At 44.5% G+C, this 22,482-nt stretch overlaps 2 protein-coding genes across 53 annotated transcripts in view; one reads left to right on the plus strand and one right to left on the minus strand.

Moving 5' to 3' along the window:
- The window catches only part of LOC140643538 (4-galactosyl-N-acetylglucosaminide 3-alpha-L-fucosyltransferase FUT6-like), a 66,719-nt gene that overhangs the window by 40,786 nt on the left and 3,451 nt on the right, over positions 1–22,482 (minus strand). For 42 of the 50 annotated variants that reach the window (XM_072845451.1, XM_072845436.1, XM_072845433.1 and 39 more), the window contains 8 exons: positions 19,958–20,168; positions 15,997–16,211; positions 14,577–14,717; positions 6,774–6,860; positions 5,817–5,950; positions 3,851–3,931; positions 1,338–2,504; positions 348–532 (listed from right to left, as the gene is read on the minus strand). The gene's annotated coding sequence lies outside the window, so the exon portion shown is untranslated. Of the gene's footprint in view, positions 1–347; positions 536–1,337; positions 2,505–3,850; positions 3,932–5,816; positions 5,951–6,773; positions 6,861–14,576; positions 14,718–15,996; positions 16,212–19,957; positions 20,169–20,894; positions 21,454–22,482 lie in introns of all 50 variants that reach the window. The other 8 variants (XM_072845442.1, XM_072845440.1, XM_072845439.1 and 5 more) reach the window with 8 other exon arrangements.
- On the plus strand, positions 45–18,375 carry ATCAY (ATCAY kinesin light chain interacting caytaxin). Of its 3 annotated transcripts, none has more exons than XM_072845467.1 (13): positions 45–503; positions 2,366–2,495; positions 6,820–6,884; positions 7,247–7,468; positions 8,242–8,427; positions 9,111–9,213; positions 9,767–9,898; positions 10,304–10,390; positions 10,880–10,978; positions 11,244–11,279; positions 12,154–12,189; positions 12,952–12,984; positions 13,578–18,375. In XM_072845467.1, exons 2-13 carry the CDS (start codon positions 2,419–2,421, stop codon positions 13,585–13,587), a joined length of 1,086 nt encoding a protein of 361 aa, XP_072701568.1. In that variant the 5' UTR covers positions 45–503; positions 2,366–2,418; the 3' UTR covers positions 13,588–18,375. The 3 variants fall into 3 exon arrangements, with proteins under 3 accessions (XP_072701568.1, XP_072701567.1, XP_072701569.1); XM_072845466.1 differs by having other exon boundaries at positions 46–503; positions 12,949–12,984; XM_072845468.1 differs by lacking the exons at positions 45–503; positions 2,366–2,495 and adding an exon at positions 4,255–4,843 and having other exon boundaries at positions 12,949–12,984.

Here is a 22,482-nt window from a genome sequence, read left to right on the forward strand (position 1 = left end):
AGAGTGTAGAGAGATATTTGGTACCTCGCAGCCAATTGGAGGAGAGGTGACACTGAAAGGGGGGTGCTTTCAGCTCCGCTCTCCACCCATCCTCCATAACACCCCCCTCCCTGTCACCACCACCACCGCCATCCTCCTCACACACAAAAGCAGTGCAATTAGCTGACTTAAGAGAGCTGAGGCTTAGCCAGCTGCAAGCGGAAAATAATAATAAAATACCTTGGAGGGAGGGAGGCAGCAGAGGAAGCAGCAGCCATGGAAGAATACAAATAACTGCCCTCAATTCCCCACACCCCCCCCAACAAAATCCAAATCACAAAGCAACAACTGCTGCGAGAAAGGCCGACCTAGATGCATCCCCACACTCCTCCGCTGAGAAAGCCGCACACATCTGCATCCGGATCCAGGCGCTGGACCTCCTGAGCAGCCCGTCTCCGTCGGGAGGAATGCCTAGCTGGGATACAGGCAGGATCTTCTTTGTTCCTCATTAGCCACAAGCATCGGTGAGTACAGCATCATCTGGGCTTCCATACTGCTGGGCAATGTTTGATATTAAGAAACATCAGATTCCAGCCTGGGATTTGCTTCAATATCTTTCCTTTCTCTTCCTCCCTCCATGATGCCTTCAGGGTTAGCAGAAAGCAGATGACAGCGGTGGGGAGGAGGGAGGGAAGGTGGGGTCTCTCTGAGCCCCAAGGTATCTCCTTTGCCTGTGTGTAGGGAAATCAAAAATGGAGACGTGTGACCGTGTCATGGGCATCGCATGCAGCCAGGCGTGGGGGTGAGGACAGAATACTTAATGTGCGTGCTGGGAGGACAGGCTGAGAAACGCCGGGCATGGGGAGAGCCCTGCAATGCTCACAGCCAGCTCTTTGCTCTGATTCCTATCTCTGCCAGCACCTGTAATAAAGACGGGTGCTGGATTTACTCAGGCCTCTACGTAGCTTCATTCCTTTAAAGCAGATATACACAGACAGATTTATCTCCCTCCAGATCGCTGCCAGCGACACCCTCTGTAAATACGAGCCTCCAAAAGAAGCAGAAAAAGCACTGGCTCTCTAGAAGGGCCTTATAGCAATGGGTCAAACTCTGCTAGATGCTGATTTCCCTGACACCAGGGGACAGACAGAGTAGCCCCATCCACTTGGGAAATCACCCTAGGTCCCTTATCCTAAAAAAATATGTTACTATCCAGCCAGTGCCTGGGTACATTTACAGTGTAAAGGCTGAGCTCAGGAAGAACATTCAAGACTGTCCTGCAGTGGATGGGTTAATGCATGTGCTCAACATACGAGCTGATTTCACTTGAACATGTTCTATATAAGATAAGGCCTGACCTTGTCCCGTCCGGGCTCAGGTGCTACGAAGCTTAGCTGCAGCAGCATCCAGCTGAGAGCAGCATATCTGCTCTCTCCAACCAGAGCTGGTCCTGTAAGGACTGGTCCTGAGCCCTCAGCCAGACTTTGTTAGGAGTTGCAGTCCCTGGGAAAAAGACACAAAGGTCTGACTTCTGCTGGCTGGCAGCATAGGAACCTTCTAGTGAAGGCAAACAATATATATGGTCCTAAGGGCCCCTCGTGCTGCTGGGGTGTTAGTATGAGTGAAAACAAGGCTCGCTGGATTTGAACTTCTCCTGTTCTTACCAGTGCAGGAGAAAGCCCAGACTGGGAACAGCACACCCACCTTGCCTCCATTTGAGGTGCTCCAGTTTTTTGGCATCTGCTTTGGTTTACCTGGGAGCAAGGCAGACGTGAATTCTTCAGGGGTGTGGAAGGACATTCAACATCCCTGTGAAGGCCTCCTCGCCCTCCTCCGTTTCTCTCTGGGTACAGGGACAAGCGTGGGGATGGAGCACAGGCAGCAGCAGTCAGGAATTTCTCTGCAAAACCAAAGCCACTAACTTCTGCCCAGGCTAGCAAAATGGAAACTGGTGCTACTGCCAAACCAACCTGAAACCAGCCTGGGAGGAGCTCTTTCTTCTCTTCCCTTTCAGCCACACTTCATTTCCCTCAGCAGAGGTGCTTATTAATGTTGAGATTAGTATTGGAAGAGAAGTAGCAAGGGAAAATGGGTGGGCATCAGCCCAGACAGTGTTGATCCTCAGGGAGAAGAGCTAAGGTGACAACAGAGCAGAGATATACCTGTTGCGTTGATCCAGGGCCAACCTCACCTCCTCTATCTTGTCCAAAGTGTGTCAAGTAGCCACAAAACTCCGTGTCTTTGCCTCGTTCCTTTTGCAAAACAAGCGGCTATCATGCTGCTTCTCTGTGGAGCATGGTATCGGCATACCTGCTCTGAACGGTTCAGATTAAATGCTCCCCGGTAGTGGTGCTCAATGCCAACCTCTCTGCCTTCCACCTTCCAGCCTGTGCCCTTCCTTGAGGGAACCACTGTGCAGCCAGCCCCTCTCTGAGCACAATGGGAACCACAGAAGCCACTTTGCGGATGGAGAACGTGGATGTGAAGGAGGAGTGGCAAGACGAGGACTTTCCCAGGTTTGTTGCCTGCAATAAAGCCAGGGAGATTTATTTCTTCCTTTAAAAAAACAGCAGGGCATGGAGCATGCAGGTCCCTCCCACCAGCCCCAGAGGCAACAGGAGTCTTAACTCCAATAGGGAAATTCTGGCCAGAGAACAGAGCTTTTGTAGCAAGGCTGCTCTGAATGCTTACAAATTTTTGGGAGGCTCCTGCAACCCTCTGTGAGCGTGCCAAGGAGAGGGTAAGGAGCTGTGTGCAGAGGACAGGGAGATTAGCATGGATGGATGCATGCACATAGGGATGGATGGATGCATATAGGGATGGATGGATGCATATAGGGATGGATGGATGGACTCCTTCCCAGTCTCCGAATCAAGCAGTGTCTCCCCAAACAGAGCAATGCTGCTTTGCCAGGAATTTGCCACAGGAAGCAGAGTCAGTGGGATGCAATGACCACTGGCACTGACATGCAGAATTTGAATGGTTGCAAACCCTGTAAGAAATGATGTGTGGGTGACAGAGAGTGCCAAAGTGGCAGCTTTCACCTTCACAGACACTTTGTTATCTGCACAGAATGCTGAAAAAATCCCAGTAAGCTCAATGTGTGCTGAACTCCCTGCAGCCACCCAAAGGGTGCACCCACCCTCATCCCCACCCCAGCACGGCCCCACACATCCACCACTAAAGCCCACTGAGCTCGCTGGGCCACACACAGCATGGCCAGCACCAAGCCTTGCTGCAGCTGGGGTCTGGGCTGCTGAGGGGCTTTTCAGGGCTGTCTTGCCCTGTGCCAGCTGCAGCTGAATTCCCCCGGGCAGCCCACAGAGCCCCTGTATTCGCAGACAGTGGAGCAGTGTGCTGTGCGGGTGGGCATGCACGGCCCCTACCATGCTAGAAAGGGTCTCCTGTTTCCCTTGGCATCGTCAGATGAGCTTAGCTCTGTTTACCCCGGGTCCAGCTGCATCGCTAATCTAAGCACCTCTGTCTGCCAGCCCAGCACCCAGCTCACAGGACATGGCTTGTCCTTCCGCTGGCCCCAGAGGTGGGCTCAGCCAAGCCCTTGGGCTTCTAGGATGGATTTTTCTTTCCTTTGAGAGCAGAGCTGGGCAGAACTTTGGGCTGATGGACCTCTGCCAACCTAAGGCTCCCCCAGAGCACTGTGCTGACAAGCTTTTAATTGAGTAGAAAGGAAAGCGAGGTATAGAAAGGAAAGCAAGGTATAAAAAGGAAAGCTTTGACCTAAGGCTCCCTAGAAAATCCGGGGCCAAAGCTGGTCTAGCACGTGGATGCCTATGCACTAACCCACACCATCAACTTGGAGCGAGAGCTGCCAGGTTCCATTTCACACTTGCCATGCAAGCAGCAAACTTACCCCAGCCACAGTCAAGCCTTCAAGGGGCATTTCTTCTGCAGAGCCCTCAGCACCACCTAACACAGGCGTCATTGCTCCTGCCTAGCAAACGAAGCACAGGGAGAGGCAAAGGGATGTGACCATGGCTGGGTGGCAAGCCAGTTGCAGGGACGAGGCCGGAGCCCTTCAAACAGGCTCCCCAGCCTGCTGATAGATTGCTGCAGAGGGATTAAGTCAGGAATGATGCAAGTGAAATAGAGCCCAAACAGCCGCTAGGCAAATGAGTGAATGCTAGCTGTGTTTAACTGGCATTAAAAATAAATAAATAATAATTTTCAAGACACTTCCCCCTAGAAGCATTAAAATAATAGGGCAGAAGCTGCTGCATGTGGGACAGTAGCTCTCTAGCAGATGATTTGCTGCATAGCTATTTTTGCTTAGCTGTGATTAACCAATCTTGCCACAAAAAACCCATATCCTAGACAAAGATCTGGGCTAGGGGAAATTAATTCAGCTGCTCCTTAAGGATGCAAGGCGACATTCCCATCCCTCCCTGAGAAGCTGATCTGCAGAACAAGCTCCTGCCTTGCAGGCTGCAAAGGTGCAATGCCAAGGCACTGAGCAAGCAGCGAGGAAGCGGAGAGGAAAGGGTTCCCCCTCCTGCTGCTCCCTGAAGGTTTAGCCTCCTGTCGACAGTCTGTCTCAGCTGTTTGTGCAAGTGCCGTCCTGCAATGATGCTGTAGCGGTGCCGCGGGGCGGATGCAGGAGCATGCTCACTCCATCACGCATCCACCGGATCACGGTCGGTGAAGGCTCGGGCTGGTTGGAGCCCGACAGAAGGTGTTTATAGAGGGGAACTGGGCAGTACGCTATCAGCAGAAAGCAAAATGGTGGCACCCGACCCTTAGAAAACCTGCTTCATTAAGAAAATTTGGCGTCTGGGGCTGGCTGCGTTTGGGAAGGAAGATTTACACGGGAGACTGGGAGGTAGTGGTTCGAGCATCCTTCAGGAAGGTAAGAAAGCCCTTTTCTTCACCTCTGACTTTTGAATTGCTTTTCTTAAATGAATCCTAGCATCGGAGCGCAGAGTGCCTGACTGCAGCACGTACTCAGGTACAGCTGGGCCTTGCCCCCCCCTTTTGATGCTGTATCACCAAGTTGTGCCAGGCGCCAGCTCAGTCAGATAAACAACCAGCCAGGCCTCGTTCAAGACAAAAGCAAAAGGGAGGAGGAGAGGCTGGAGGGGGGCAGAGGGATCTTTCTGACTGCTCAGGAATATTGTGGCAGCCCACAGTATCCGGGTGCTGCACAAGCGAGCAAGGAGGAATTGCCTTTGATCAGGTCTCCAACTCTCATAAATATACAACAACCAGCTAGGAGAGGATTATCTCTTAATCTAAATATTTATAGGGTTTAATTTGGCTGGTGGCTCTGGTGTCATGGCAGCACGAAGAGGAGCCTTTGTAGGGCAGAGCTAGGCTGTATCCTCCTGTGGACTCAGAGGCACCAGTCCCCATCATCTCCCTCCCTGCCATCGCTGGACTGGAAGGCCAGCAGCTGCTGGACACCAGCCCCGTGCACAGTCCCATCCCCGTTCTTACAGCGCTGCCTTAAAACTGGTGGGTTTTCCCCCACGTTTCACCCCAGAGCTGTCCCAGCACCCGGGATTTTATACCTGGAAGCATGAACTCTTCCCCCTGTTGAGGGGGAGCTTCCAGCAAGGGGCAGGTGAAACGAGGATGGCTCAGAAGGTCCCTTTTAAACAGACCTTTGACATCATCAGCTTATCATGGGGTTGGTGGGGTTTGGTCATGCTGCACGAGAAGTTTCAAACTCAGCTAATGCCAGGGGACAAGTACAAGTCCCAGCTCAAATTAAGGGGAAAAGTGTCCAGAAAGTGTCCAGCTCGGGGTGGGCAGTGTACTGCTCAGCCACCAGCTAGGGTTCCTCACCGCAGCACTGGGAGCCAGATTCTGACTTCACTTACCCCAGTATGGGTCAGGAGCAACTCCAGCAACTTCCAAAGGGCGACAACCACGTAATGAGATTTGGCATTAGTAGGAAAGCCAACTTTTTAAATCAATTGATGCTTCTAGTCTCCGGCTGGAGGCATGGTGATTTCTGCCAAGAGGTAGAAAGGAGCCAAGCATGAGAAGCTGCAAATCCTGACCTCTGCCATGGAGCCCCAGGAAGGGAGCGGTGGGTGAGCCTTTGGCTCTGGAATACAGGTTTGAGTGCTGGTGCCTGGATCTTAGCTCAGAATGAACCTGCTTCCAAACCTCAGCAGGGTTTGGGTATCACTGTCAGCTTTTGTCAAATGGGGGCTGAGGTGAGGATGGTGTGACAATTCTGGGATCACACCTAAGGTTTGATCCTTGCCTTGAACACTGACTGCCTCAGGGCAAAGTCACTATAGACCGAGGAGGCAGCTGTCTCCTGGGAGAGGTGGTTGTGGTAGGTGCTTTGGACAAAGTTCTGCTCTGCTGCAGCCAGGGCCTGTGGCAGAAGGCAACTGCAGAGGATGTTCCCTGGTACCCTTGATGAGGAGCCCTAGAGCTTGGCACTGCTGCTCAAACTTCTGACAGAGTACAAAAATGGGGATAATATGGAGAGAGTGAGGATGTTACCAGGCTCTTCTGGGGTCAGGATTCATTCCTGTGTCCCTGGCTGAATTTTCCAGCCTCTTGGCTGAACAGCAGCATGAGAGAGGTATTGGGCGGGGTAAATGGAGGGATAGTTTGGAGGTTACTAGGGATTGCACAGTGCTCCAGTAAGAAAGCACAGCTGCTGGGTTGCTCTTGGGCAAATCACGTGAAGGTATCCCTCAGGCTGAGCTCACAGGCAAAAGGGAAAGGGGAGAGCACGCATGGGGTTGCATGTTTTTCCCTGATGTCCCCAGTTCTCTCCACTGTCTGCCATGGAGTGACTTTCTCCTAAACATCACCTGTTATCTCCTGTCTTTTTGCCTCCACGTCTTTGCTTGCCTGCAGACCTCTCCCAGAAGAGACAGGGATGGAGTCGCTGGGCAGCCCTACAGAAGACGAGAATACATCCTGTAAGTATCAGCCTGCCTTGTCAGGAGTTCAAAGGAAAACAAGCCTATGGGAACAGCAGCTTGCAGTTAGGGCAAAAGCCAGTTTCCTTGGAGTATCCTCAAAAATTCCCATGTGGGAGAGGAAACCAGCAGAGGTCTGAATTTGCTAATCTTTCACAAGAAGCTGGGGGAGGAAATAGGTATTACAGAAGTGTGGGCACTTTTATCAGCCATACCTGCAGGTGTCCAGTACCTCCCAGCTATGATCCACCACCCTTAGCTTCCAAGACCGTAGCCTGAAACATGCATAATGAAAGCACCATGTCTTGCACTGAGGATACAGGATGAGGACAACCTGTCAGTTATTTTCCTTTTAACTCCAGCTCCCCCAAATACTTTAAACTTTAATGGGGCACATCGTAAGCGGAAGACACTTGTTGCACCTGAAATCAACATTTCCCTGGACCAGAGTGAAGGCTCCATTCTCTCCGATGACTTCCTGGACACACCAGATGACCTGGACATTAATGTGGATGATATTGAAACTCCTGATGAGACAGATTCCCTCGAATTCCTGGGGAACGGAAATGAACTGGAATGGGAAGGTAAAAGGCTGGTTTGGGGTGAATGTCTGCAGGGGTTGGGGCTTTTTTTCACCTCATTTTAACCACTTTTGACACCACTCACCATCAGCAGCTGAGGACCGACTTCCTCAGCAGTGAAGCACAGCACACACAACCAAGCCCCATCTTCCACACAACATCTGCCCCACCAGGACCCCAGCTATAGCCCAGGAGTCTCAGCGCTTCCATCTGGGGGTAGTGCAGGCAGAAGTAGTTCAGGGACTTGCAAACACCACTCCAGCCATAATTCAGGATAAGGCATAAGGCTGTGGACATGCAGGCCCTTCCAGCTGCAGCTGGGCCACCACCCCAGGCTGGAAGGTGCTGCCTGCTGGGCTCTGCCAGTAGAGCTGTCACATGAATGTTCAAACATCTTGAATAGCGTGGTCTTTGCTAACCTGGCTGCTTTTGACTGAATCATGCAAGCAGCTCTGCTAGCAGATGAGAAGACAACCAGCACAGGCGGTGCCCTCCTCAGCCAGTATAGATGGATCTGAAGGAAGATCCAGCAAAAAGTCCGGTGCCTGACCTGTGACTGCAGGTACTATAAGCAGCATGAGATGTTAAGCTTATTTCTATTACAATTTGGCAATGGAGCAAGATTATTAAGAAGCACAAACTTACACAGATCAAAGCTGCAGATGAAACAGATGATCCTCAGTCTGTGGTTGTTAGTGTCTCTAATTGCACACCAAGGCTCTTGCAGAGCCTCTTTGTACGTTATATTAAAGTAGAAACATTTGTCCCTTTTCCAGATGACACTCCCGTAGCCACAGCCAAGAACATGCCTGGGGACAGTGCAGACCTGTTTGGGGATGGTGGGACAGAAGATGGAAGTGCTACTAATGGACGGCTCTGGAGGACTGTCATCATTGGAGAGCAGGAGCACCGCATCGACCTCCAGATGATCAAGCCCTACATGAGAGTGGTGACACACGGAGGTGAGGGAGAGGACGGCCTAATCCTGGCTTGGTGGATTTCTTTCAGTCCATCTTTGTCAAGCTGGAGGGGATGCCATGAGTGATTGTTTTGGCTGTCTTCAGGGAAAAATTGCTATTCGTTTTGTACCACTATGTGGCAGATAAGCACAAAAGCACCCAGCTGATGCTAAAAAATATATAGCCACTGTAGCCATGTTTCAATAAACAAAAGTAGGAATAACGCTGGCTCTGAGCAAGACTGAATATACCCCGACCCTCAGTCCTGGGTGCAGGTAGCATTGCCAGTGATGAAGGGGCTGCAGGTGCTTAATCCCTCTGTAGCTCAGTGCCTGAGCTGCCTCTGGAAGCACAGCCAAAGGCCAATAGGTCCACAGTTAGTGACCATTTCTGAAATCCAAGCAAAGCCAAGCAACGACCCAGGGCAAAGCTCTCAGCTGTGTGCTTTGACACAAATTCCTTCCCTGAACCCCACATGCATGTTATAGCCAAAACCAGGATCAGAGGCAAATCTAATTGTGAAAGAGGTCCATAAGAGGGACAAACACATACCTAGAGCTGAACAGAAGCACAAAAACCAGCCCAGGCCCAAATTTGGCAATACATCTTCACTGGTATTTCTCCTTCAACTCTTGCATCTCCCCCTGGAAAGAGTCACTGATGCTGCCTGTGTCTGTCTTTCCCAGGATACTATGGAGAAGGTCTCAATGCTATCATTGTCTTTGCTGCCTGCTATCTCCCGGACAGTAACCTGGCTGATTACCACTACATCATGGAGAATCTCTTCCTGTAAGTGGCTGGTCAAGGTATATAAGGGAGAGGAGGGCAAGGAAGGCAACTCAGGCTCTGGGAAAACAGTTTCCATGTATTCATCGCATCAGGAATCTCAGCTGGAAATAGTTTGAATCCAGGCCAAATGTACTCAGTGTGCAGCTGCAGGCTGGAGCGAGCATCACTGGGTAAGACACTGTCCACAGCATTTGCATCCGAGTTCAATAAGTCAAAGCATTCAAATATTCAGTGTTAATTATGCCAGTGATGGACTCACAACCAGGCTAGAGCATATATAGACAATGCTGAACAGCTGGTAGATGCTACTGCTAGGCAGAAGAATGGTGCAGGGATGTCCATCAGTGCATGCACTCTGCTAACATGTACCAGTGACCCCTGAGAAATACCCCTAGGCATCGTGCAGAGGTGCCAGGAGAATCTGAAACCTGTTCCAAGGTCTACAAAGAAAGGGTCTGGAGGCCTTTTGGGGTGACACACAGGCACATGAAGAAACCTCAAGGGACTTTTTTTGAGTCTCATGTCCCCGTTGCTTTTGATCACCACCCAACAGATACGTGATCAGTAGTCTGGAGCTGCTGGTGGCTGAGGACTATATGATCGTGTACCTAAACGGAGCAACGCCCCGGAGAAGGATGCCAGGCCTTGGCTGGCTGAAGAAATGCTATCAGATGATAGATAGAAGGTAAGAATCCTGTTGGTGTTTCCTCTCCATTCTTCCCAGTCCTCTTCCCACATCTCTTCCACTGCTTCCTCACAGTCTTCCCAGCCACCCCTCCTTGCTCACTCCCCAGATTCTGTAATTTCTTCCTCTATCACAGCTTTCTGACTTACTCCAGGCTCTCTTCATTGCCTCTTCTCCCCCTATTCCTTCCTTCACAATCACCTTCACAGAGATCAGGCTAATACAGCACCCAAGCAAAGCAGTGCTCCTGCAGCCTGCCGGATCTGAGCTTAAATAGGGCTCCTGAGGCCACGGGCAGGGCTTCTGTCCGGAGACAGAAGTGCTTATTAGTGCCCTGACACATTACAGGTGAGTTAAAGAAAAGGTACTTTGAATCTGACTTTCTGTCCCATGGCTTTTCCACAGGCTGCGTAAAAACCTCAAAGCATTGATAATCGTACATCCTTCATGGTTCATCCGGACAGTGCTGGCTATATCCAGACCCTTCATCAGGTAAATATAACATGTTCCAAAACTCGGCTGGTTTTGGAGTGGAAGTTTAATCTCATTAATCAGATCTTAAGCTCACTTCTAACTAGTAGTAACCAAGGTGAGACTGTCATTTGTCCTACATCTCTCTGATACTTCCAAGGACAACCCTAGAGGTGGTTTTAGGAGGCACTGTGGTGGTCTGGATCCAGTCAAAGTTTGTCCCAGTGGGTAGCGCATAAAGATTCACTGGGAAGTGGAGGAATGGTGGTCCTTTATCCCTCCTACAGATATTGAGAGGCGGGGTCAAAGCAAAGTGAGGTACGGTGATGTGGCATCTCACCACAATTTTTAGTCATCAGCATATTAGCACTGGGAGGAGATGGGTACACTCAGACTACAGAGGATACAGAGATGCAGAACTCCCCGTTCCCATCAGGAAAATTCTGACTTCCTATGGAGAGAACATCAACACAAGACCTCAAGCACACACTCTTTCTCTCTCTCTGCCAGTGTGAAGTTTATCAATAAGATCCAGTATGTTCACAGCCTGGAGGAACTGGAGCAACTTATCCCAATGGAGCACGTGCAGATTCCAGACTGTGTCTTACAGTGAGTATCAGAGGGACCCTGGGGCACACGTAGCTCTGAGGAGGCGCAGGACAAAAATCCTATGTAGCAGGATATTATGTTGAGTCAAAACCTATGTATTTGAAACACAGAGCCTGGGGCAAACCTTATCTTACTCATAGACTGGTGGCAAGCAAGAGCCTGCAGACTGCCAGTTTGCAGTTTCTGTCACCTTCAGAGCAAACATTGCATTTTACTAAAAGTCCTGACAGGGTAACATTTAAAGAATGTTTCGTGTTTGTTGCAGATATGAAGAAGAGAGGATCAAGGCCAGAAAAGAAAGGTAAAATTAATTTCAGGGGGGGCATGGAGGGTGGGTTTATTTTCTTGGGATGTTGTTGCTTTCTCTCATCATGATTTGTGTTATAACCGGTCAGTTCTGTGTTCCTCCTACCCTGATATCCCACACAGCCTACACTTATTTTCTACTGATTTTCTCAAAACAAGCAAAAGCTGCAGGTGGGAGGAGAAGCTTGATTAAAAGGTTATTTATCCATAGAACTGTTCCTCTTAACCCCACAAGTGCACACAGCCTGAACATGCACCGTATGCACTAGCAAAGGTCATCAGAAATCACTCCATGTATAAAGATGGCACATTTTCCTCATATGACCATGCAAACTGACCTTAAAGTGAGAGCTAGTGCTTATTTTAAAAGCCACTTCATTCTGCTAGAGTGGCATAAAGAGGGCCATTAGTTTACAGTTTGTTTTGTTTCATTTTCTAGACCCATTCCATCACCGGTGATTCAGGTTAGAAGTGCTGGCCATAAACAGTGATAACATTCGGCTCCGCTAAAAGCAAAAGGCAATCATGGACAGAGGAAAGACCAGCTGGGTCAGCATGAGAGCGATGTGCTATAATAACACCTCCTCGTGCTGGTGAACTGAATGGGAGATGCCAGTTTGGGAGGATTCAGTTCATTAGCTGCTGAAAAGCGAGTCGTCCAGCCCAAATTAGTCAGCTACCTCCCTCTACGGCCAACAGAGGCATCCTGAGAGCATTAGGATTATCGAGGCTGTATATCACAGGGACAAGAAGCTAAAAGATCAGACCTGTAACCTCTGTCTGAGGTCCAGCTGTCTCCCTAGAAAGGCCTTAGATACTCTACTCCTTCACACCGCTTGCCTCTAGTCAAATGTGATTTGTGTTTACAGGGCAGAAGAGAAACAAGACATGGCTGAGAAGGAAAGGTAACTACTCTTTTTTATTTATCCTTCACTTACAAAATAGCTTAAACAGTCTTTGGTGAGGAGGATGGCCCTATTGCTTGGCAGCATCCCCTGGGGAGCCAGGCTCTGCACTCTCAGATGTTTGGACCCAACAGGACATTTCTCAAGTGTCTGGGAACTGATAAAGGCCCTCCTCTCCCTAACAGATCCCTGTGCCATCACTTTTGTGATGTTATTGACCTTCAGCTATGCGAATGAATTCCTGATGCCGCTTTTTACCTCTGTAAAGCTAGTGAACCTGTTTGGTCATGAGCCAGAGGCACCGGGAAACATTCTCCTGACACTCAGTTGTAGCATTTGCATGATGGTGCAATGCAGAGGGCCAAATACTGCTGTCAGGCACTGCTGGGTGTGCATAAAGGCAAGATATGAGGCCGTAACATTAGATGGGAAGGAAAATTCTCGGCTAGGGAGGTTTGGAAGACAGTGTCAAAACCCCATGCCAGGATAATTCGGCCTGGTTTTGGCTCTGCTTCAGAGTGATATAGCCTCTCTTTTTTTATTCTATCTAACTAGCTCCTGAGGGAGAACAGTGCATATTGCTGCTATTCTCTTCCCAGAGAAAAAGGAGCTTTGATCAAAATTGCCATTGGATGGGTCTGAACTGTTAAAATTCAGGGCCAAAAAAATTGTGTTGAATTGTTACAATTCAGGGCCAAAAGAGAGGGTGATTAGTTTGCGGTGGAGATTCACTTATTGTTTCGATGGTTCTCTTCCAAGCAGGCCTGTGCCCCCAGCAGAGGATCAAGAAACCAGGTTTGATTTGTACCTCACACTTTTGTTTGTCTCTCTCTATGTGACAGATTTCATTGCGTTTGTAATCCACTAACAGGAAAGGCAAGACTGGGTTAGACCCAGGACCTCTTTAGCCCAGTGCCACTCACCTAGCACCAAGAGGCATCAGCCACTTTGCGGCAGGGGGTACCAAACCGGGAAGCTGTTGACACCTTCACCCCGCCGCAGTGCGGCTGCAGTCGCAACCGCAACCGCTGCAGCTTGTCCCAAAGCACAGACCGGTCACAACTGCAGCTGCTATGGAGGCACTTGAGAAAAGCTGCCCCTCAATAAATTACCTGGCATTTGCCATGTGGTAAAGGTGTGCACATGGAAATTTACTGCAGAGCTGCCTTTATCCTATGGTAACTTTTTCATGGTCCTATACATTCGAGAAAAGTCCTTAGAGAAGAAGAAAGCCCATTAAAGCTATGAATGACATTATCTTTGGCCCTGATACACTTTTGTAGAGGATTACACCCAACATACTCATATTTTTTGACATAGTGGGAATAATAAAATTTATACTACAATTTGCTTTCTAAAAATAACTCTATCTTTCTGTTCCTTCCCAGTATGTCATGAATCGAAGTAGAGTGGAATGAATGGAGTAGAAGAATGATGCAGCCTGGCAGTCACCCACGTAAATGACCTTTTGGTATAAGACCTTGCCGCCATCTTATTCCAAGTTCTGTAAGATCACGGAGCCTGCCTCCCTTGTCTCCAAGATGCAAAGTCCTTTAAACTTTTTGGAAACATTTTACTTTAAAAAAAAATAATAATCCACAAAACAAAACAAGCCAAGAATAGCACTTTTCAGGACAGGTTCCAGTGTGTTCCAGTAATGGTCTGTGGAGAGCTATTAAGTAGTGCAAATAGATACCATGTTTCCTCTTAGTAAATTAAGAGCATCCTGTAGTCTGTTAGTCACCAGCCCAGAAAGAGATATATTTTTTGTTTAAATTATAATCCCTTCCCCTAACTTGCTGCTGGCCAGCACTGAGACATTTTTCTTTAAACTGCACACCCCCTTTCCTCCATACAGACATTATAACAGCCATTGCCCCAGGGAATAACTAATACAGGCAATGAAAAGAGTGCATTTGCGTCCTTTCTATAGCCAGTGTATGCTTCTTCCTGAAAATACCAAGTGCCCACCGGTCTAGGCACCTCTTCCAGCCTTGACTGCCTCAGTTAATTCATTGCCAGTTCCTCTTATTAACTCTCACTGAACCATTCCTATGAGTAAATGCCATGTTTTTTTCCTGATTTGTTCTGTCTCAGTTTGTATGGCACTCTGATAACTTTGAAAGAGGGTCCCTTATGGCATGGCAGCCTCCATAGAACCTTCTTATGAGCATCTTCTCATATCAGCACACACACACCAAAAAGGTCTGGTTTTAAGAAGGAGCCTTACGGACAGAAAAGTTTTTTGCGCCTTGTCTTTCTATTGATTTCATGACACTGGACAATCATTCGCTATTAATACCTCCTATTGCAGAGACAAGCTGCTAAATGTTTTAAATCTCCTACTTGCTGTCCCTGGGTAATGAGGGTCTCATCTATAATCATACCTGAGTGGGGAAAAAAACAGGTGGAAAATGCTGCAGATGTGGAGGCAGGACACTGTATCTGGGTTCAGCTTCCCAGTTAGCCCAGAGATGCAGATGTGATAGTGAGACTCTTGAAATCTGTATTTTGGACTCATGAGGATTCTGTGAGCAAAGGAGGGAAGAAAATTTAAGAAACAACTATCTGCCCAAAATGGTTTGGAAACTCCTGATTTCACCAGAGCCACCTTACACAAACTGTCTCAAATGCATCACGCAAAACCTCTTGCAGACAACTGCAGATGAAGAATTACCTGTGTATTTCACCACTTAAGGAATAATTCAAGCCTGGCAACCCCAGCCCATGGCTATTTGAAATTACCACCACTTCACTCGGCTCTGCAATCCCACAGAGGACAATTCTGGCAAAGCAAGGTTTTCCTCAAGATAGGGATGTCTCCTCTGTATACATAAAGCTTCTCTTTTTTCGTTTCAGCAAATAAAACTGCTACACATGAGATCTTTATTTTCCTGAATGCTACAAAGGAGCACCGAATACTCTTTCTAACATTACTTCTGATTTGATATATGTTTTTCTCGTGCAATTCTGTCACGGATGTATTTACCGAACAGACCTTTGCATGAAAAACAGGGCACTGCATCCACAGCTTTAACCCTAGAAGCTGAAGATGGTAAAAAATTCATATTCTGTCTTACCGGCATGTTAATAATAAGCACCAAGCAAGCATTGACCTCCACAGCTTTCTAGAAATTTCACTATGAGCCAGTTATTGACAAAGTGAATTCTATGCTACAAGGGAAAAATAGCACTTCAGATTTTTTGGAGTTTAGGTTTTATGCCAAGTAACACCTCCCTGCAAAAGGCATTCTGTCCTAAGCTTTCCAAACAGTCAGCAGACATCTGTTTCAAGACAGAAGCAGCAGTCAGAATTTTCAAACATTAATGTTTTAACCCGATCTGCAAAGCTGGGTATCCTTTTTCACACATGGTCTGTCAGATGGACTAAAGGAACCTACTGAAATTAAGAAAGGACTCTTCTGATCAAATTAATTTTAGCTCAGACTATAAACAATCACAAATCTCCTTGTAGTATGAGTACGTGAATTCACTATCTCCCACCGATAATACTTAAACCTAGATTTTCTTTTTTTCTTTTGAGACCGTTTTTATGCATTTAGATAAAAAATCATCTGCTATGCTTTCCACAAAAGAATGCAATGCAGTTGGACACTGAAAGGGAAGTTTACAATTATATAATGAACAAAACTGATAGAACGCTTAATAACATTTTAAAAGTAGAACTGTAGAAACCTTTTATGTATCTGTCGTTACTAAACACTTCAGTGAAAAATGTTCACAACATCATGGAATATACTGCTGTTATGAAACACATGGACATGGAAGTTAAGAAACCTCGCTTACGTTTAGTCTTGGTACCTGAAGAAATAGACTGCTTCTTGTTCCTCAGCAGTAACCATACCAGAAGAATGTGGTTTTTGGTTGTTTTGTTGTTGTTTTTTTTTCCAAAGAAAAGACTCTGTGTCTACATTTTCAGAAAAACTACAGGATGAGCAGACCTGAAGATGCAACTTCATATTTTTTCAAGTAATTCCTTCAGGGCAAGGTTAAGAGTTCAGCTGTGAAAAGGACAGAGATTTCATTTCAAGATACGAAGGAAGTCATTTGTTTGAATACAAAAGTCAATTTGTAACTTCTTTGAAACAATTTTTCAAAAAGTGCACTTTCTGATAGAGCACTCTAAGTAGTATGCACTATATTTTAATTATTAACAAAATTTTATGAGTGTATAAATTTTATGTTCCTGAATGGATGGATGGATGTCTATACGCCTTTTCAACATAGAAAAGAACCTGCAACCCGTAATGGATAAACTATAGATAAATGTAAAAAGTGCATTTTTATAGCAACAAAAAAAAAAGTATCATTAACTTCTTTCTGACAGTGATTTTAGATGCTACTTGAGATCAAAGTAGCTACAAATTCTTTGACAGAAACACAGAACCCATCAAGTTGGCAGTGTCCCTTTACCAAATCCAGAGCGACATATCCAAGTTTGATGTTGACAGACCCGCACAGGCTTCAAACAAAATCAGATCTACGTGCTGTAATAAACACACCACCAAATATGCTGCATTCATCTTTAGGAGATCCTTACAAATTTGGATCCACCTCGCAGTGGAGGTGAGAGATTGCCAGTGGCTCTCAAGGACAGCTGATGAAAGTTTCGGAGACTGCAGACAGATGATATAATTGCATTGGTGGGGAGCTGTCAACCAGTGGCTTAAACCTGAGGACTTACCTTACACAAAAGTCAAGCAGTGACAATAGACCAAACAGAAACCTGAGGTGACTGAAGCCATTTTACAAATTTCTTTGCCAGTTCCTTAAAGAGAGCTGCTCTCAAAGCCTATTTGCGGAAGGGTTTACCAGCCAAGCTCTACATTTCCACTGGAGATGCATTTTATAAGAGAAATATGCTATACCAGCAAAGAAAAAAAATGTTGCTACTAAAAGTGCATTTACATTAGGACTTTTTCCAGTATATATACATATGTTTAAAAAATAAAATTAAATAAACTACATCCTTTTAGCAATACTGCTATACTGGTCAATGTTCCAAATGTACACCAGGCCTTGTTTCTGCCTCATAAAAACATCTCCGAAGGATAAATATTTTGACTTATGAATGCACTGTATTGTATCAAACAGCAGGTATTAACAACATTTTTCTGGTCTTGGATTCTGTCTTACATGAGATTTTCTAATGGTGAATCCATGGATAGCCACATTTTAGCTGCAGAAAAATTTATTTTACACCCATGATAGCACATTCACAAAAATCATGGTATTCTTACTCACAGTCTAATTAGTGGCTGAATTTCAACATTCACCCAGCATCAGCCTACAAACTGAAAAATCAGATCCCTTCCTGCACAGCTGATGACAGACTAGGAAATACTTTCCCATCTCTTTAAGGTAGTCACAAGACTTGACCTAGCCTTCGGAAATGCAGGCACTTGTCACTGCATTACGCAGCCACCATCAGATTCATGCACTTAAACTACTTTGTTTTGGCACATGTAGGAATCATCCAGATTTGGGACTGTCCAGTAATTTTCATTTTGATTCACAAGGAAGACATAGGAAATAAAACTGAGATGCTGCTGTATATTCAAGTTGGATAATTAATACAATTTCTTCTGTACAGTACTGTGTAAATGTGAGTGAATATTTAGAGCATACCTCATTGCAATTTTTCCATCTATTTTTTCCAAAGATTATTTGCTTAAAGATGTGCATACACACGTATGAGAAAACCTAGTGGTAAAGGTTTTAAAAGCAACACATCTTCAATTTTACATCTCTAGGGATGAAAAATCAAAAGAGTTAATGAAATGCTGCTGGCAATAAGCTCAGATTGGCCTGACAGCAGGTGAAATGTACAGGCAAAATTGCTATAAATGCAAAAGCACATGTTTTCTCTTTTGTATTTCCATATTTACTGGCAGTCAAAAATACAGCATGCTACTGGTAAAGTGAATTTTAAAAAGTCACCATGACAATAGAACATAATCTATCTCAGTTTTTTTTTCCTTTGTAGTGGGCCCTTTTAACCCAAACCTACATGTAAAAATGTGTGAACTGTCATTTTTCTAAAGTGTTTGTAATTAGGTGGTTTATGCTAGAAGACATAGATTGCTGTTAAGTATGTATTATTATTTTTGCTTTGTATTATTCCATAAGAATCTGTGGATATTCAATTAAAATGAGACTAATCCTTAAGCAAAAACGCATACCCCTCTTTTTGTCAGTATCTTTTATTTAAACTTTGGCTCCATATGGAAAATACGATTAAAATTTTTATTTGGATGCTATTGCCTCAAATACAGCAAGTCAAAGTCCTCCCTGGCAATTTTGATACTACAAAATGAAATTCTTGGAATGTTTTTACTAAACTAACTTCTATTCTACCGACATGGCATATGATCTTTCCAAGTTTCCCACAGTGTTATGCTTTAGAAAAGAGACATGGAAAAATTGCTTCCCTTGGGTTTCTATCAACCCATACAGAGCCATACTTGTCTCAGGTTTTTTAATCTCACATTATTTTTACATATCTTTTTTATACTCAAATTGATAAAATGATTGCAAATTAAATTGTAAGAACAAACACACACACAAAAAAACAACCCAAAGCCGCTTAAAGAGAAAAAAAACCCAAACCATTATAACAAGTATTTACAGGAAAATGCCTGAGATGTCTAATTTGAGTGGGTTTTAGGTTATTAACATATTTCAATTAATGAATTGGAAGTATGAATACATACAAGTCTAATCCTATAACAAGCATTACTGTATTCATGCTGTGAAATAATTCATTCAGGAAATGCATTTTAGTTTAAATGAGTGTATACTCATAGGGCTACACTTTTGCTGTATGTCTGTATGAACACAGATCTTTTGCTATGATTTTATTTTCACCAAAAAAGCTTTACCCCAATCATAGCAGTATCGACAACATTTTTTTGCTCATCCTCTCTGATTTTTTGTTACATTTACATACAAAAGTTTGTAGAATGAATTGCAATTCTATGTCTCAAATATTAAATTTGTGTGGACAATAACAATGTAGGAACCTGTTGGTCCAGGGGTGTAACAGTAGTATGCTGCTAACCCCTGGCAGCATACTATAAAATCCTGTAATTATTTGGTTTTGCTGTGCCTCTGATGTAGGCCCATGTTTTTAAGTTATGAATGAAACAGTTCTAAAATATTTCAAGTGGCCTTGCACCAAAAGGCCACTAGCATCAGTGGTGTGTCATGAAGGAATCTGGTCAATGATGACAAAAAAGGAGACAGGGAGTCTTGGTTGAGGTATGCCAAAACCCAGCTCTAAGCACAAAGAATGCAACCAATACAGCAGACAAAGTTCAAAAGCTCATGGTGTTATGACTACAGCCTGCCACAAGAAATAGGATTAGCTGCTACCCTACCAAAGCAACAAAGTTTCCCAATCAGAAGACAAGATGTCCTTCCTCAAAAGAAAACATACCCTCTAATCACCCTTCACTGTGGTTTTCCATTAGTCACATTATATTCGTCTATTTGACTGATTGCAATTTTATATTATTATTTTCATTTAGCTGTCTTTAAAAGCTAAGAATATTCCCTAGAAGAGACATTTTAAAAGAACTCTGCAGCAAACTGGCTGCCGTTTAAAAGACAGAGAAGAGAGGCACTCAAAAAAACCCAGAATCTTGTAAATATATTAAGATTACATTGTTGGTTTGAGGGGTTTTGGCAGAAGGGAGAGAAAAGTTAAAGATTAACTGTTTACTGCTCTTGTCACCACTTAATGTACCTGTGCTACGTTTTTCTTAAGTGCGCATCTGCAAACCTCTGCTGCAGCACTCTGTCTTGGATGCGTTGCTAGTCCTGTGGATCAGGTCTGCTCTGAAGACACCAGGTAAGGCCTTTCAGTGGATGTAAGAGTTGGGACACCTGCTTCACTTTTCTCAATTGGACCTGTGATCCAGGTATGTTTATATTCCTTTTAACCAAGATGGTGGCGCCTGTGATTAAGTTCAATAGCAGAACATCAGGTAAATTTTCTGGAAATTTTTCTAGTGAAAGTTGAGACACTATAAACTCTCCATCAACAGCACAGTTCATTTTCATGGCTCATTTTCTTTGAATTAGGTGCCTAAAACCCACCTAAATTGCATACTGCCTTTATGAATCTCACATTTACTCCACAATCAGCTCTAATTTTAAGGCAGAAAAAAAACATAACATCACCATATTGCATGATTTAAAAATATTTTTAAAAGCTTGCTTTTCCTCCAAAACATAAAATCACTTTCCACCTAGACCTCCCTTTTGCAGTTTGAATGAAAAGTCATATTTTCCCACTCCTGCTCAGTACTGAAACCTCTTCTGTCACAAGACTTGTGAACTAAACTATCACCCAAGTGGAAATCTCTTCTCCCACATGTGCATTAAGCAACTGTTCTTCCCTTTAAAATGACTGAGGTTCCTGAATGAAGCAATATTCAAGAACACGCTAATTACGGCATAGACTATTCTGAGGCATTTGCCATCGTGGCTAATCATGATGCGCCACAGATAGAAACCAAGATTCCCAGCTTGAAACAATTAGAATCTTCTCCAAAGAATTAACCTCAACACTAGGGATGAGATTCATCTCACCTAATTTTATCAATCTAAAAATTAGACACGGAGTCTAAATTCATTTTAGGTTCCCTCTACAGTCGATGAAAAGAAAGAGATGATTTCACCTGTCCTAGGATAGGATGAATCACTCTGTGGCGATGCCTCTCTCTCTCTCTCCCCACTGATAAGAGCTGTAGCTAAATATCTAGCTTTACACTACACACATATCTTTTAGACTGCCAGTTAAATGAATCACAACCTAGGGGAGGAAAATGAAGCAATAATGCAAGTGAAAAAGAGAGAAAGCAATAGAACATTCCTTCCTTTTTTAGCACAGGGGAGGTTAGTACTTTGATCATTCAACTTGTCACCTTGGGTTAACTTCTCAGGATGTTTGAGACTTTTTGTGTACTTGACCTTTTGTTTAACAATCTAATATGATCAAAAGCAGTCAGTTTCCCTGAGTAACATAAGACTGGAGATTAACAAGGGAATGCTAGCTGAAGAGCTGAGTTTTGAGAAGAGATTTGAAGCAGGAGAGAAAGCCAATACATTCCAGTTAAAATTCCTTTTCGATTGGTTGTATTTTTTTAGTCCATCAGAGAACAGTCACAATGGAAAACTCAGCCTCTAGATTAAAGTTAATGATGCCCAAATGAGAGTTGTAAGAATAGGATTTCATACCTGGAATGGAAAGAACAGAGAAATTAGGGGCAGGGATTGGACAATATTGCTAATACATGCTCAGAACATAGCTTTGAGAAAAACTAAGTGTGAGAGCACTTGAGCTAAAGACTGACTGGGCTTGAATGTAAAGATGTTGACTCCTCCTGTTACTGTAAGCAAGCAGCTTACATCAGCTTAACATCAGAACAAACTCCATCCTGTTCTTGGTGTCCCCCATCCTGCCTCAACCAACCTCCAGTCTCCCAAATCCAGACAACTCCTCGCATCAGGCAAAGGACAGTCAGTATTCTTGCATCATCATGTTACTCCATTTTAACATTTTTTTCATTCTTTAAATGCCCAAACTTTCTGCTCCCTTATTTCTTGTGGTTTGATTGTTATTAGTACATCATACTACAGTCAAATGAATCAAGGTTAATGATTAATAATTCTACCACCATGTTCTAAATTCCAAATATAGCCTCTTTGAAAAGATTACATCCACAAAAACCCATTTTAAGGAACATCTCTTAAAATCCATTTTAAGAATTAAAAGACTATCAACCCTTTCTGTTTATGTGTTGCAACACAGCCATTCATTACATGATAAATGGTATTTTCCATTTATTTCCATTCTTTTACACAGAGCACCTAGCTCACAGGTATGTTAATTTTGCAATGTTAAAATTCTTTTAAGGTAGCTTGTTGTGTATGTCTATTTTTGTGGAATTCTTTTTCCAAAGCAAACTTAAAATAAATGAATTGTATAGATCTATCATCAAAACAGCGAATTTTTTCTAAATTCATTATATCAAGCACCAAGCTTATTTTAGCAAAAACTTACCAAAAACTATTAGCCTGAGGCAGTCATTCAGCATGGGAAATTTCAAAATTAACACAGTGTGTGTGATCAAGTTTTAATCTATTACAAAAAAAAAAACACCAAAAAACCTAAACTGGTAATGAAAATAACTCATCTGTGTATGGTGTTGCTGTCACAAGTTTTGACTAAAATTGAAGATCAGTATCCTTTTTCTGTCTGTTTGT

This window comes from Ciconia boyciana, chromosome 24 (assembly GCF_034638445.1).
Source record: "Ciconia boyciana chromosome 24, ASM3463844v1, whole genome shotgun sequence".
Lineage (NCBI taxonomy): Eukaryota > Metazoa > Chordata > Aves > Ciconiiformes > Ciconiidae > Ciconia > Ciconia boyciana.

Bases quoted from the DNA above. Each gene is read 5' to 3' on its own strand.
- ATCAY (XM_072845466.1), top strand. From the start codon at position 2,419: ATGGGAACCACAGAAGCCACTTTGCGGATGGAGAACGTGGATGTGAAG. The intron at 6,885-7,246 runs GTAAGTATCAGC...TTTTAACTCCAG, and splicing joins AGAAGACGAGAATACATCCT to CTCCCCCAAATACTTTAAAC. The intron at 11,280-12,153 runs GTAAAATTAATT...TTGTGTTTACAG, and splicing joins ATCAAGGCCAGAAAAGAAAG to GGCAGAAGAGAAACAAGACA.